The sequence below is a fragment of the Macrobrachium rosenbergii genome, chromosome 25, assembly GCF_040412425.1.
Source record: "Macrobrachium rosenbergii isolate ZJJX-2024 chromosome 25, ASM4041242v1, whole genome shotgun sequence".
Lineage (NCBI taxonomy): Eukaryota > Metazoa > Arthropoda > Malacostraca > Decapoda > Palaemonidae > Macrobrachium > Macrobrachium rosenbergii.
Window position 1 is genome coordinate 33,214,410 of NC_089765.1, and position 17,500 is coordinate 33,231,909.

At 33.9% G+C, this 17,500-nt stretch overlaps 1 protein-coding gene across 1 annotated transcript in view; it reads left to right on the forward strand.

The window, feature by feature from the left end:
* Positions 1-17,500, forward strand: part of LOC136852542 (rho guanine nucleotide exchange factor 11-like) — an 846,605-nt gene that overhangs the window by 154,655 nt on the left and 674,450 nt on the right. The window contains exon 2 of the mRNA XM_067127279.1: positions 13,571-15,374. Within this exon, the coding sequence (XP_066983380.1) occupies positions 15,269-15,374 (106 nt within the window). The 5' untranslated portion in view covers positions 13,571-15,268. The remainder of the gene's footprint in view (positions 1-13,570; positions 15,375-17,500) is intronic.

Sequence of the window (17,500 nt, forward strand, 5' to 3'; positions counted from 1 at the left end):
CATCTTCGTGCGTTGTCTTGCTTTCCTTTTAAATACTCTCATTTCTGAGTTCGAGCAGTCAAAGTTTTCAGTCTTTTAGATCTTTTCGGTCTTTCATGCAGCAAACTTCTTAAACTCCATTCTTTATTAATGTTGAGTCTGCTTGTTTACAAGTTTAAGATGCAATTACTTCAACCTTACGCTGTGAATTTTTAAAGATCTCCATTTTTACTGACTCACTCTTTTAAACAATCTTTTTCTCCTAACTCGTTATCACATTCCACGAATCCTCATAATTAGAACTGCTTCAAGCTAAGACCGTCCTTGGAATGGATTTCACTATTTCCGATACTGTGCTCTGTTAAGGTCACTCTAGAAACCTCTATTTGTCAGTTCTTTATATTTTGGCTTTGTTGTTACCATTAGGTATTTCGCCTTCTGATAAAGGCACCAACCTTTACTCCTGTTTTCCTTTCCTGACAGTGTCGCAGAACTTTTAACCGACTCTATCTCTTCCATATCATCCTTATGTTTTTGTGTTTTAGTGCATATTCTTTCACCCTGATCTTTTCTTTTGTATATATTATGGAAGAACAGTTGTTGATTATATGCAATTTTTTAGAAATCCTTCAAGTTCTCAGTCTGTCTCCTAATTTCGCGATATATCATCCAAGGCACAATGGGACAGCTTTTAAGAGTTTCATGAATTTACCTTAAACGCCAGTCTTTTTTTCCAGGATCGTCAGCAACGCCTTGCAAGTCTAAGTCTAAGGGCAGGAAATTAACTAAATATATGTGTATACATTGTGTGTGTGTGTGTGTGTGTGTGTATATATATATATATATATATATATATATATATATATATATATATATATATGTATATATATATATATATATATATATATATATATATATATATATATATATATATATATATATATATATATATATATATATATATATATATATATATATATATATATATATATATATATATATACACAAAACACAGTAGTAACTAGCTAATTTGTTTTCCTGGATTACTTCTTCAACGTACTCCCATTGTAACGATCTCTCGTTCTAAGCTTTTTCTCGCCTTCTTTTCAAGTTACCCGTGAGGAATTACCTACACTAAGACTTTCGGGGTAATTTCACTAATTTCGCCGTCCAAGGTGCAATTTCGAAGAGAAAAATTCTGTAATTCATTTGTATACTATACCCATGCAGTTATTCAGCGATCTCTTGGGTTTAGTAAGTTTTCATAGATAAATTTCTTTGATATGTAGGCGAATTGACAGGAAATAAGTGAACAACGAAGGCATGAAATTGTTCATCAGACCATTCGAAATTAACTTTGAGAATATCGGTTTCACACGTCAGCTAATCAAAAGTTTGGTGACTATAAGTTCGTGGGGCGATTATCGAGGAAGTTTCACTTCAGGGGTAGTTGGGTTCCAGTCCTTGCCAGTTTGGGCTACTTGAATTTTATAGGGTTCATGATGCGCTAGTTTGTAGTGACTTTCTATGAATTCTGAATCAATTAGTTTCGTGACCGAGTTATTCCAGTGTGTCGAAATAAATTTAAATGCGAGACCTAATCCTCCCTTGAAAAAAAATTGTGCATTTTGCTTAATCAGTAAATTAGTCATAAAATTTAATATGTAATAGAATATTTACGGTTACCAAATTAATATTCGGTGCTACATCTGTTAGGAAAAATTCATGTTGAAAATGTAATGGTGGTTTTGAGCCATGGATTATTGAGTGGTAATACTGGGGTATAGATGAAGCACCTTTAAGAGCCGAGTTGTTTCCAGCCCTCAATCTATTTTATCAGCACTATTTTATCTGTCTGCTACGTCAGTTTCATTTTTCACATTCGTTACTCGTAAAATAGGAAGTTAATATAATGGAGAAATTTCCGTGATATTTTACACACGCAGGGGAAAGGATGCAACAGTAATTATAATGATGAGAGTAATAATAATGATGTCAGTAACAGAATATGAAGGTATACAGGCAGAACAGATTGATGCATAAGTCGCATAATTTTATAAACATTTAAAACTATTGCCGTGTGATGATCAAATAAATAAAGTACTGTTGAACAGAACAAACCACAACTATCATTGACACCTATTCTCGTACAAGTAGCCACGAAACACAGTGTAGATATTTTAATCGACCTGACTTTCGTCCAAAATCCAACATTTTGTTTGAGATAAGAAATGAACTGTAATATTTCAAGGACCAATCTGTGTGCCAAACAATGAATGTACAAAATAGGTATGCGTCGTGTCGCCGTCATTGAGATCATTGTCCTTAATAGTTTGTAAGGAGGATTTCGTGATTTCAGTTTTTACCCTTGCGCATAAGGAAGCATTCAATCCTTTATGCATACATGTCGTTCCTCCATTTCCAGGGCTGAAATTTCTCCAGGCCTGGTTTAGGATTTCATTTAAATATTGTGTAAATCACGTTATGGTTGAAAGTCCTAAATATAAAAGTTATTATATCATTTTACTCCCTTGTAAAGATAAAATTCGATTCCATTCATTTGGCATTATGTTAGTATAGATAATGGAATGCTTTGCAATCTGTTTAACTTTACATACAAGGCTTATTTATCGTTTATTTAAAGCTGTAAGATATGGAAAGCTCGCATTTTATTCTTTTTAAAGAAACTTTGTTGAATTACAGTAATGTTGCCAATAACTGCGAAGAATATGTAACTAGTTAAGACGACAGGAATATGAATAAATGCCTGACAAAACGAAATATGCATCACAAAGGAGTGGTTTTCAATAGATATCCTATGCATTGCTTTTTCATTTGAATTTCGATGTTTTCCAAACCTCTTATTTATTTAAAAAAGATAATTCTCTTCTTGTTTCAAGATATTTAGTTTTACTTATAGAATTTACGTTATATTAGAGCTTTCCTACGGATGCCTTTGAAATCATGAACTTTCTGCATTATTCATGAGATTTCAAGAGGCAAAATCATGATAAAGACGTAATCATTTCAGGGGCTGCTTTCCATCTAACGATTCGCCGTCGAAAATTGCAAAACATCTCTTGTTGAAGCATTCAGGTGTCAGAGCCAGAAAGCGAGGTTTCGCCTCAATGTGACCTGATTAATATGTCTTCGAAAAAGTCAGGATTCGATGAATAATTTCCAGCCGTGAGAAAACTACTATACAAGGGAGGAATGCATTTTTCAATTTCATTTGCACAAAATACAGAAAGATAAGGAGTAATTGATGGTGGAGTCTGTAAACAACAGTTTTTGTATTTTCGTTATTTGTCTCGGGGGAGAAAGGAAGGCACAGTAGCATATAAAACAAAGGGAATAGTTATGTTAGGAAAAAATGGTTAGGTATATATATTGTTTTGATTAGATTTATACATTGTATTGCGTTTTTCATATGAGAGAGAGAGAGAGAGAGAGAGAGAGAGAGAGAGAGGGAGTATTATAAGTGCACAATACTTGTAATCACACTAACATTGATATAAACAGAAACACACCCAGACAAAACGCAGACACGCACAGACACATATATTTACATATATATATGTGTGTGTGTATGCATTAGGAGAATTGCCAACGTTGCCGAAGGTAAAAGATGGCTGTAAATGGTCAGGATTATTCTTAATTTCATATTCTGTTTATCAAAGCACAATTGTGGAAAAAAAGTTTTCAGTCATCTTAGCGATGATTTTTTTTTTTTACTGTTTATAGTGATGCTCTCAGTATTCACACTTGTATTTTACAATGTAATTGTTAAAGTGACATATAGCTAACTCCTGTATATCAAGTAATGATGCATGTATAAGTGAAATAAAAACCTTTCTATTTGTTTTGGAATGGTTTTCAAACATAATACTTTATATTTTATCAACAATTTTTTTTATATTTTACATAATTTTTGAATTACTGTAAACGGACAAATTAATCGGTCTCTCTTGTATGAAATCCATGGTCGCGGGCCTCCAGATTTTGCAGATTCACGGATTCGTACATAATTGTTTTAAAATCACCGAATTGTTGCCATGGTAGTGCTGACCTTTATTACACCCAGTTCCTCATATAGATATAAAGGCAGCTTAAATGGACAGACTGACAATTCTCAAGGTGGAGCCATTTGGGAAGAGATGGGCATAAAGACACGTGAATTCTCTATCTGTCTATCTGTCTATATTATATATATATATATATATATATATATATATATATATATATACTATATGTATATATATATATATATATATATATATATATATATATATATATATATATATATATATATATATATATATATATCTGTATGTGTGTGTGTTTGTGTTGGGACTTAGCTTCATAGTTCTCTCTCTTATTAACTAATTTTCTGTTGGGATTGGTTTCCTGTTCATTCAAATCTCTTGACAAGAAACTACCGTGCTTATAAAATGTAGTTCAACCACGCAAACAGAAATTAAAAATAAGAATGAAATTTTAGATTAGCAAAGAAACATAAGGTGAGTCAGTTAAATTTGATTGGTACCTTTGTAGTGGTAATAAAATACCTGGTCACAGATGTTCCCAAGGAATGCCAATCGCTTGAAGTTTTAATTGACTGTCTCATAAGAGGTTGTGATTTCCTTGGGGGAGGAAATGCTTCTAGAGTGGCAGATCAGCAGTCACGTACGCCAAGTCAGCGCCTTTTGCTGTGGACTTCCACAGCTTTGCTTTTTAGAAAGGAGTTATTGTTTGCCAAAGGAAGTGTCATCATTTTGAGGATTAGTTATAGTGTGCTCAAAGGCAGAAGAACGCCTAGCAAATGTTTATTGAACTGTTAGTGGCAGAGAATGAGTCCAAATGACAGATAAGCATCTCAAAGGATTCCAGTTGCGATCTCAATCCCACCAAAGTCACCAGATGGCTGATGGGTTGATTATAGTTTTAATGTCTTTTAATTTTTTTGCAAAGGCATTGACGATAGTAAACATTTTTCGTGTAGTAATTTTAGAAAGGGTTGTGAATCAAGATAACAGGAAGAAAAATAACACTAAAAACTTCATGGCAAATGAAAAATCCAGGGGTTTACAACCCCGTATCCTGTATTTTTATGCAAGAACGCAGACATGGTGGAATGAGAGAAAAGGTGTGTCAAAGAAAAAGTTAAGCAAGGGAATATAAGATGTGTAAGAGATTTGGATGAAGCCTGGAATGTGTATGGAATGTATGAAAGGACTGTTGAGTCAGCTCTTCTCTGTAGAAGTGAAATGTGAATGTTAAATGTGAATTCAAGAATAAAGGAGGAAGGTGCACAAATAAATTGCTTTCATGGTTTATACGGCATAGGAAGGACTGAAAGAATGGGAAATGTTGAGATAAGTAGTTGGATCAATAAAAAAGTTAGTTGGAATGAAAAATTGGATCAGAATTTTTTAGGTGGTTCAATCATGTTAAAAAAAAAAAAAAAAGGAGGATAAATGGTAGGTGAAATGAGTGTGCAAAAGTGTTAGGAGGGGAGGGGAAAGGATGACTAGGAAACCTTTGGTGAAAAAAGAGATCGGAAAGAATGGATCACAACATCCAGGAAGCATGAGAGTGAGTGCGAGATATAGGTGAATGGCGGGTGTAGCGGGTTTGACCTACTGCTTATAATCCGTCTACATTTCTGTATGAAACAGTTATTGCTACAGAAGTTTTCGATGTTCATGGTTGAATCACCAGTTCAAGAATGAATTTGGCGGTGAATACACTCTCCTCAGAGACGATGCTGGATACAGAATGCAAATTTTTGAAAGTTAATAGTTAAGCCAGTTTAATAAATAACGAAAACAACGTTATGTTATGATACCTGTTGTGTAAGTCCGAAAAAATGAGTCTCAGTCTAGTGGGATAATGAATGCTGTCGGTTTGTCTGTCTGTCTGACTCCAGAATATAGATGATACTGATTCCCCTTTGTTTCTCCCCAGCCCTTCCCGCTCTCGTAATATACATTCGACCAAATTCATTTTCGCAGGGATCCTCCACTATTTTGCAAAAGCCACATTCGTCATCAGTAAATACATTTTTTATGTACATTGGGCAGGGACTGGGTTAACGGTTTCCTTTAACGTGCTTCCTATATATTGGGTTCCTATAAAAATATAGAAAATAAATGATGATAGTAACAGATATAACTCCCCTTCTGACTAAATATTATACTCAGTTTTGATATGTTTAGATCCATGCATCAGTATTAGTTGGGAATAGGAGACAATGGAATCGTTTTATACTTTCTGTACTATTTCCTTTAAGGCTAATTATCTACTTGGAGGAGTGGGAAATTCTTTTGGTTGCCAAATTTGAAATTTGCTTGAGCGTGCTATTGACAAAAATCATTTTCTTCAGGTACAACCTTTAAGCCTTTTTGAATGGAATATTTTAATAGCCCTTTACAAATCCATTGGTACAAATATTTTTCAAATTTACTTTAAAATTTATAATAATTAGAAACTTTAAAAAATATTGGGTGTCCAATAATTAGTTGAAAATGTGTGTTTTCGCCAATTTTTTTGTGTCTGTGAGAGAGAGAGAGAGAGAGAGAGAGAGAGAGAGAGAGAGAGAGAGAGAGAGAGAGAGAGAGAGAGAGATTCTTTAGATAAATATGTAGTATTGTATACTGAAAAAAAATTGAGTACTGCCACAACAAAAATGATAAAAAAATTATTTCTGAGGAGAGATTTAGCCACGATAACCATCGTCCCGAAGTGTTTCCCCCGGGGGGCTGGCAATTCCTTCGAAGAGAACGGCATCTTTGCAAGCGATGCTCGGCCAGTGAACGCGATAAGTCATGGACGCTTTAAAGGTGCAAGTTTCAGTAGGTCTCTCCCATATTGAAAATACGTACTGAATTTGTAACATTCTACTTTCTTTTTAACTGATAATGCGTTATCGTTTGATGAAAACTTCAGAGAGCTCGAAAGAATTCAATTACCCTTTGGCAAGTGGGAAATTTTCTGTCTAAAACAATTTATTTAATTCCATAAGAAGAGTTCTTCTTGTTCTGTTACACAGAATCTGTGGTCTCTAAGGATTTCCTGAGCCTAGTGTAGACTTCATTAACTATGTAAAGCATACATCTCATTCCATTGTCACTGCAATATGTGCTACTTTTAAAAGTGATTTATTTAAATAAAATAAGCTGTTTAGGTAGCATAATATGCAGTTACATAGCACTCTCATAGTTAGAAAACGCTTTCAAGTTGGTTTTAGTTTGCAGCATACATACCACACAAACAGAACCCGGCAATGATATATAATATCAGTGGCAGAGACCGTACAAGGAATACGGAGATGGTTTAGCTGTTATATGTCTAACGAAGGCATTTAGTCCATTCATCATATAGTGAGTCGTGTCATAGTTTGCAAATGAATGAAGTAGAAATGTTATCGAGGAGGATTTGATCTCAAGTAACAAATAAGAACTGCTGTTTTTAGAATCTTGTTGAATGAGGATGAAAATGGTGGTGGAAACATTTTCGTATCGTTAATGAGGAGAAAATACATTTTTCCGAAAATATACGTACCAGTAGGACGTTTCCATTGAAGCCTCAGTGTTTATTGGGAAATTACGCCCAAAATGTCAGCTTTCCATTCCTTTTCAGGAAGCGACTAAATTGAAAATTCGGCATAATTTATATTTGAATACGTAGTTTTCTGCTTGATTTTACATAAAAGTTTGATACTGTTTGCATATTTACTTACTTTGTATTCCGGTAATAGGTGTATGAGAAAGATGATGGAAATTGGAACTGATAAGTTTCAAACTGATAAAATTAAATTTTATAACAAGTAATGGTAAAGTGATTTATCTAATTATTCAAATGATTTTTTTATGTGCCCCTCTTGTCTACAGTTAAACTTGTTAAGTAACCATAAAATTAGGCCTTGTTGTCAGAGATTAATATTATATCTGAAGTTAGACTTTGTTTTTTTCTCGAGATTCATTAAGGTCCAAAAATGATTCATCAGTTAAAGAATTGTGAATTTTCACAGCATAATTTTTAGTGCATACGTTCAAAACGTAATCTGATGTCGGTAGTCAATTATATGGTTTTTTCCTAGGTTTTGAAGTCATGTCTTTGACGTTGACATGCCAAGTGTCAATTTAATTATTTTTTTAAAAGTTTGCATCTTTGAAAAATGGACATGAAAGTTTTCCGCTTAGTCTCTCATGGAATCAGGTGTATCGTATGTCAGATTTTTGACACTTCTAGACACTAATAATACAGTGAAGACACTACTAAAATTCAGTGCCATTTCATACCCTTTCAGTAACTACTACTGTTGATTCGTAATGTACGAATACTGTTTTTCTGGTACTACCAATCTCTCTCTTTCCTTCACGCCACAGGTTTCGTATTCATTTTAAAGACTTACTTTTTCTGACGAACACTGATAGGGGCGTCACATGTTTATTATAGTTCCTGTTTCGTCATTAGGTCACTAATTGCGAGAAAACAAAAAGGTATCATTCAGTTCATGTCGCGTTCAAATGGTCTGAATATACAGCGGTTACAATAAGGTACGTTAAAGAGGAGATCCTTATCATTGCCTGGAATTACGTAAAGGATAAGGCAAAGTTTTAATTTAATCATTTATTATCTCTCTCTCTCTCTCTCTCTCTCTCTCTCTCTCTCTCTCTCTCTCTCTCTCTCTCTCTCTCTCTCTCTCTCATAGACACACTATATTTTTCCCATACCTGAATGGTTTCTTGTTATTGTAAATGCTTTTCCCTTACGTTAATTTCTCTATATATCTTACACAGATTTTTCCGTTTATCTCTCTCTCTCTCTCTCTCTCTCTCTCTCTCTCTCTCTCTCTCTCTCTCTCTCTCTCTCATAGACACACCAGATTTTTTCCCATACCTGAATGGTTTCTTGTTATTGTAAATGCTTTTCCCTTACGTTAATTTCTCCATATATCTTACACAGATTTTTCCGTTTACAGTGTTGCGAGATTTTTTCGTGAACAGTGTTGCAGGTGTTGTGATCTTTCAGTTTCACTGTAAATGTTGCCGGAGAATAGGCCTGCTTGCTTTCCCGTATTATAAGTTTCTTTTCTATCAGATGATTCTTGATCTAATCTCGGGGGGTGGATAAAAGGAAGGATAGGTGTGAGTGAAAGCATTACAGAGGAACATTATGGGTTTTGTGCATGACCTTTGACGTGCAAAATGAGTTTTTCTGTGAGAGAGAGAGAGAGAGAGAGAGAGAGAGAGAGAGAGAGAGAGAGAGAGAGAGAGAGAGAGAGATGATTAATTAGAAGGAGAGAGGTTGGGGCTATAATGATCCCATTTCAGTAATTTCTCTGTCGATGACCTTTCGTCTTCTTTTTGTTCTGCAGTTATTGGATGTACCAAAAGTAAAAAATTATTATCACACTGTGATTAATTTTAGCAAGATCTGACTGGTGCTTGTAGTTTCCAGTTGTTTTTATTTTAAAATAATACAAATTTCTAAATTATTCATTTTGTATTATTTTAGTTCTCATAAAACTGCCATATATATATATATATATATATATATATATATATATATATATATATATATATATATATATATATATATATATATATATATATATATATATATATATATTGTATATATATATATATATATATATATATATTGTGTGTGTATATATCCAATAAACCCCGTCTGAACAGTAATACCGTTGCTAATATTTCAAATTGAAGACATATTCTGTACAATGTAATAGATCCCTTTTGTGTGCTAGGTTTCGAGCTCTTCGTTAAATAAGACTCTGCATCTCTGTATGTACATTCACAATACAAAGGTGAAAGACAATTGAATTTTTATCAACAAAACAAATTATAGGCGAGATACCTCGATGAACGACGTAATTAAATTGGGATGGATGTTATTGAGAAGAAGCAGAGAATATGATCTACTGGCAGCCTCCGCGTTGAGAGGCTGGTCGTGAAAAGGAGATAGGAATTCGATTGCGAAGGGGAGGAACAGGAGGGAGCATATCATCCCCGAAATGGAATTGTCATGGCAGCTGGATTGGGGGATGGGGGGCAGAAGTGGCAATGACGAAAACACTCTCCTGATGAGTGTTATGAACAGGATGGGGGAGGTGTTGGGGGCGGGAATGGTCACTTCTCAAATGGTTTTTGCTCTCCTCTGTTTATTTTAGGGGTAAATCTTTGGTGTAAAACTGGAAAATAATTATATTTGCTTTTCACACAAGTGCTGCTTCCGTACCTTAAAGAAAGTTTATTATGAGTCCGTTTCTTGAATTTGAATGCAATTGCGAGTAATAGAACCTTAAAAAATATAATGGGCATATGAAAGTTGTATCCATAGAGACCGTTACAATGTACTCCATGTTATTTACTATCAGCCATCAGATGTTTTCTGGTGAGAACATTTGTTAAAAGTATAAACCACTAGACAGGACGAGTGCGTAAGCATAAAAATTCTCAAATTATTTATAACGCAGACATTAGTATCAATGATAATTTAAAGTCAGACACTCGTGTCAGAGTATTAGTTTGCTCATCTACGCCGTGATATTCATGAAAAGTCTTTGGTTCTGTTAAGTTTAATAACCCAGTTATATTGTACCTTCTATAAAAAAAAAACATACACTCGAGAATGACTTCAGGCTGATGAATCCATAACATGAAAGAGTTGATCATTGTTTGAGTGTATAAATCTTGTACAACATACTAGCCATTGACAATCACTTACACTTGCTTCATTAGAGTAATTCTTCACCCTAATAACCATTGCAGCGTGGTCGGTGAAAGATTGTGTTTTTAGTAATACATATATTTCTTTCTCATCAAAAAACCTTAGGTTTGCAGTATCGCTCCCTCTATTACTAATTAAATGCTCCTTTATGATTGTATAATGTTATCGCTCCCCTTTTTGCTAATTAAATGCTCCTCTTATTATATAATGTTATCGCTCCCTTTATTGCTAATTAAATGCTCCTATAGGATTATATAATGTTATCGCGCCCTTTATTGCTAATTAAATGCTCCTCTAGAATTATATAATGTTATCGCTCCCTTTATTGCTAATTAAATCCTCCTCTGTTATTTTATAGTATTGTCGCTCCCTTTATTGCTAATTAAATGCTCCTATAAGATTATGTACTGTTATCGCTCCCTTTATTGCTAATTAAATGCTACTCTATTATTATATAATGTTGTAGCTCTCTTTATTGATAATTAAATGCTCCTATAAGATTACATAATGTTATCGCTCCCTTTATTGCTAATTAAATGTTCTTCTATGATTATATAAGTTATCGCTCCATTTATTTTGCTAATTAAATGCTCCTCCATGATTATATAATGTAGTCACTCCCTTTATTGCTAATTAAATGCTCCTCCACGATTATGTAATGTTATCACTCCCTTTATTGCTAATTAAATGCTCCTATAGGATTATAAAATGTTATCACTCACTTTATTTATTAAATGTTTCTATAGGATTTTATAAGGTTATCACTCCCTTTATTTCTTAAATGCTCCTATAGGATTATATAACGTTATCTGATTGGGCCTTGAGAGGGCCTTTCGTTTACTGTGGGAGGGTCTTCACTTACCGGAAAAAGAGGACTTAACGAATTTATGGTCTCTGCCAAGATCGTCCTCCTTTTTCAAGATTACAGTCCCCAGGAGGGATCTTTTCCTTCCGAGGATATTTTCCATGTATGGCTTCACCTCTTTAATTAAACCTGGCAGTTCTAGGACCAGCTTGAAGGTAGGAAGAGCGCTCTTCATTGGCAAACCCTCCAGCAATATATAGTTGATCTTTAGTTAGCTCACAAGAGATGATGCTCGTAAATGATGAAATATTTTTTTGCGGTAATTATCGGGTAAGTGGATCTGTAGTGATTGATTTATTTATATTGCATGAAATTTCAGTACTTGAGTGCCTTTGCCAATCAGTTATTACGATAAGTAAGGGTAATTATTTTGTTAGCTGTAGTTCTTGTAGTTCTGTAATAACACTGCAGTTTAGATTAATCTTGCAGATACTTTTTTTATTATTTCGAAATAGTTCCGTAAATGGAAAGGGGATCACTCTCATTATGCTCTTCGTCAGGTTGTCTGTCTTTCAAAAACCCTCTTGCATAAGAAGACCTAATAATTATTACTACCCTAAACCTTAAATTCAAGTAGATGCTTTCTAGTAAATATCCCCAAAACACTTAGTAATATCTTCTTCGTCTTAAGAACATAAACAGTTTGCTGTTTTGTAGATTAAGGTAATTGTATTTCCCAAATTTTTGTCGCCAACACTAGTACATTCGTTTAGACTGTGATATTAAGCCTTTTAATCAGTGATATTAGGCCTTTTATTTAGGATTAAAAGACTGCTTCTCTAATCCAGTAGTGATTACTAACTGTTATTTGTACTTTTTCAACATTCTTTCTTTCGTTTTTATGTAAAGAAAGTGTCATTCTCTGCGTGAAGTGAAGAACAGTAGTATTTTATATTATATTAAATGTATTGGCACAATTTGTAGTTACGTTAACAATAACTAGATGTACTATAAAGATCATTTTATCATAGCAGATAGTGGCATTTCTGAATGCCTCAATTGTACATTTGTAGATTATATTTGAGTGGATGTAGAAAGTTTGATTCATTTTCTTGGAAGATTAAAAAACTAATCGTATATAGGGAATTATATTTCACCATCTTTATTCGGTTCGTACCGATGGAACTTTTTTGGAACACTCGCTTACAGAGGAGTTACCTCTTTCATTTATGTTACCTGCTCCGTTATTTGAGCTAACTACAGCCGATACTATGCTCAAGATCACTATGATTCTCTTGAAAGTAAATTTATTTCCATGGCCTGTAAAACAGATCCCTTGATGGTTCCAGTATATACAGTTATTTTTACTACAAATACTTTCAGTTCACACATACAGTACATACATTCATACATACATACAAGTCAAGGACTTGACAATATAATTGTAGCAAAATCATGTCATTTTATTTTGTTGCCCAGATAGCGTCATATCGATCGATCGGTCGAGAGAGAGAGAGAGAGAGAGAGAGAGAGAGAGAGAGAGAGAGAGAGAGAGAGAGAGAGAGAGAGAGAGAGAATGGAAGGTTTTGCGTATTACTTTGAATAATGAATTTGACTTATATATCCATAAATTAATTTCCTCGAGTCGTCAAAATTCCCCATATGAATTACACATTTCAGCCATCGTAAAAAAAGTGACATCACTTTGCTTTGTGTAAATGAAGTTTGGATATTTAGGATGTAAAAATACTTTAGCCTGCTGTCGTGTGCAAGAGGGTCCCTGGATGGCATACAATGTGTTGTAACATCCATTATTGTTGAAACTAGAGCTAGAAAGAATGAGGGTACTAGATGTCAATCATGTGAACCTTTTGCATTTATGTGAAACTTAACTCAGTCCTTGAGAAATCATCAAGAGTTCAATAATATTCAGTTATATGAATTACTAAAAGCCATTGCTTCAGTCACGTAGTTCGGGCTTTACCTTTAGGTAATCAGTTAATCCCAACAATTTTTTCCACATTACAGATGAACATCTTTGTATTTGTATAAAAAGAGAAACAAACTTTCGCCAATTTTTGTGAGAAAGATTTACATATGAGGGCAGTGATGGATAATGTCACTCTTTTTGATATTTTGTTTGTCTAATAGATACAGGATTAGTTCATGTGTCACCTCAGTGTAGGTTTCGTTTCTAGAAACTCTTAAATGTTGGTAGAGAAAAGTAACGTTAAAATGTCGTAACTTTATTAAAATGTGAAGAATAAAATGATGTGATCGTTAGAAAGTGTACATGTTTATTAGAGCTCAGGAGTGTAGAATTGAAAAACTGTTTTTAGTCTTTAAGTGGAAATGTATGTGCTGTCTTGAAGTTAGATGGACATGTTTTTATAAGCAGTAAATAGTTTCCTGTATCACAAAACCCTGTTTGAAAAGGGGAGAAAGAATAACTGTAGTCTTCACTTGGTGGGTAAAAAGTGTTTTATGGTGGTGTAAATTATTGTAAACAAATAGGCAACATCAGTGAAAACAAGTTAATGGAAGCAAATGGAATCGTAGAAATTCTCACCATTGTTGTTCACTGAAAAAAATTGTTTACTGTAAAGTGACTTACCAGTCTTATTATATTTAATTAAGGAAAAATGAAGACAATGAAGACGAAAAGCGACTAAACCACTGAATATGAGTTTTATGTAATTCATAACTATGAAAAAGCGAGGCATATTTTCTTTTGTGGCTACGTTGATAAGAGAAGAAAAGGTGGAAGACAAATCTGAAGGCCATATTTTAGGATTTCTGATCGTTGAGATAGAGGGCACACAATAGAATATGCTCGAATAAGTATCTGAGCAATCCTCGACATAATTTCTTTTTAAAAATAGGGCGGGGTTACTCTTACAACTGTGTGTGTTCTGGAATAGAATTATGTGTGGTCGAACTTAAATGTCTTTGTGTATCTTTGAGTGTAGTAGTCTACAACATTTCAAATTGGAAAACATGGATTTGTTATTATTTAGTAGTTGTAACCACAGTTAGTTTTTGAAAGATAATCTTGTGTCGTCACTCTATATTTTTCTAAGTAGTCGAAAAAATTTGTGTAATTATATGTCTATTCCGCTGAAATGATATTTTCCACATTTGGTGTGAATGTGAAAGAAAATAAAACCTCCAATTAGAATGACCAAAAAAAGGACCTACTAAGCCACATTCAGATTTTATGTTGAAAAGGTTACTAGCGTAAATTCATCCGGGAATGTTTCTTAAGCATTTCTGGTGAATTGCCTGTAAATACCCTTTTCTAAGTAAATCCGCATTTTAAAAAGAAAACTTTACACTCTCCAAGTGAGCTCATAGAATCGTACAGAAGGAAATCAGAGTAGGCGTCTCCAGAATATTAAATGAGGCTGCCTCCTGAACTGGAGGACAACAACCCTCAAAATAGCGGAAGAGAGTGGCACTGAGGCCCCCCTCCCTCTACCCCGAAGCTCTCCAAAGAAACCTCCAGGTACCATCGACCTAGAGGGTCTGTCAGGTTCCGGAGGGAGCGAAGGCGTCGAAGGCACCGAAGCTGCTGGCGGTAGGGGTAGAAGTGGAGGGGTGCCACTAGGGCGCGGAAGAAGAAGGTTATTCCGAGGTCTCCGTCCAGGCGTAGCTGCCGCACGTGGGGATCGTGGTGGAGGGGCAGGTGGGGGCAAAGCCTGCAAAGCCATTTCTCCTGTGGCGGAGATGTTCAGGCCTGTAGGGCTTCTGTTGCATTCTCAGTCGGTGCCCTGCTTCGGCTCTTACGAGAACATCAGTCATCTGGACGTCCCCGATGCCGGATCTAAGAAACGTATGTACTGACCTTTTGTCTTGACCTCTTGTGAATGTGAAGAAAGGCTGTGCTGATCCGAGACTACTTTTGCACTTACTCTTTCTTGCTTCTTTAGATGTTACTTCTGTTTGGTGTGTATCCTAGAGAAATAAACTACTTTGGTGTTAATGCCTTTTTGTTTTGGGTGTTACACGCTGTCTATCTCAAGTGCTAGCATTTTCTGTCTATGAGCTGTTACGTGTTACTCTATGTAAAGTGTTGGCTCTGTTTTTCTATCCCGTGGCTGAAGTACATAGATTTTTGTCCTTCCCAAGTGTGGAAAAAATAGAAATTAAACTAAGGAGATAAAAACCTATGAAAAGATATATTGTGACTAGAAATCGAGAAATGAATATGTTTATATACATATATGTATTTATGTATATATATATATATATATATATATATATATATATATATATATATATATATATATATATATATATATATATATATATATATATATAATCTTTTATGTATGTAATGGTTGGGTGTTTTAATTGTAACATGAAATATGTATATGTATGTATTTGCATGATTGTTGATGCGCACTCTCTCCATTACACACACACAAATATACAAAGATATATGTATATACTGTATGTATTGTATAATATATATAATATAAATAATATATATATATATATTATATATATATATATATATTATATATATTATATATATTATATATACACATACAGTATATACATAGTATCTTTGTAAATGTAACATACATGGCTGTGTTTTCCTCTCCAAACCTACGAATCCGAAATTTACAGTGAAGTAAAAAACTCTCCCGTCACCGTAAATTAAGTGACGGTATTATCGATCCGTGGAAGCAAATTTCTGTATGTGACTCTTAATTTCGGATTTCATATTTTTTAATAAAAAATATATACCAAAATACCAGAGTTATGAGTGTGCATTTGGATGTTGTATTGACATAAACGTGCAAACACGTATAAACAGTCACGCGCGCACACGCTCCCATGTACACGTATATACACACACTTACTTATATATATATATATATATATATATATATATATATATATATATATATATATATATATATATATATGTGTGTGTGTGTGTGTGTGTGTGTGTGTGTGTTTATTATATATATATATATATATATATATATATATATATATATATATATATATATATATATATGTGTGTGTGTGTGTGTGTGTGTGTGTGTGTGTGTGTGTGTGTGTGTATGTATATACATTTGTGTTCATGTCTACACTTTTAAATGTGTTTTCGTTATATGTGTATATAAGTGGTCTATGTACTTTATTTCATTTTTATAACGCTTATTGGTACATCCCTTTATAATCAATGAAAATTTGGAAGATTTGGAATTAGTCTAGATTAAATTTAATTAGGTTTACTAAGATAACAAGTTTTCCTAAAATTTTGTAAAATTACGTGAGTTACAATAGTTAAGAACTTCATGAAAGAAAAAATTTCTCTTAAAGATCATTCATTGATCAGCGATTTTAGTGGTGACCTTTTGCATATAATGTTGATATAGGGAAAGTTGGCATATGAATTGCTATATTGTCTAAGAACCAATAACTTGATAACGCGGAATCGAGAAATGCATCACTTCACACAATATATCTTCGAAAACATGACTAATCCCAGATTCACTTGCAATTACAGTCCCTTCCTTTTATATTTATATTCGCAATTAATTCTCACGGTTGCTACATCAGAATGGGAGCCAAACTAATCTACGATTTATTTTAGACTGTTGCAAAGGGATTCACTGTCTTGCCTCTAACATTTATTGTCAATAGTTTTATGTTCGTATTTACATGTAATATCTGGTTCACATTCTTTCTTCACATCTTGGCATTGGTACTTAAAAAAAGGCTAAATTTCAGATGTAAATAGTTATGCACTGAAGAGACGAATGCCCAAGAGGCTTCTTGCATTATAATAACACCCTTTCTTCGTACTTGCTTTTGGTTATGAAGCTTTTTCCATGCGTTACAATGTCCTTAAAATGACTGACAGAATTTTTCTGTATATAAACAGGTTAATTAGCTATCACTGACTCGGTTGCCTAATACTCCATTGACTATATCCATTTT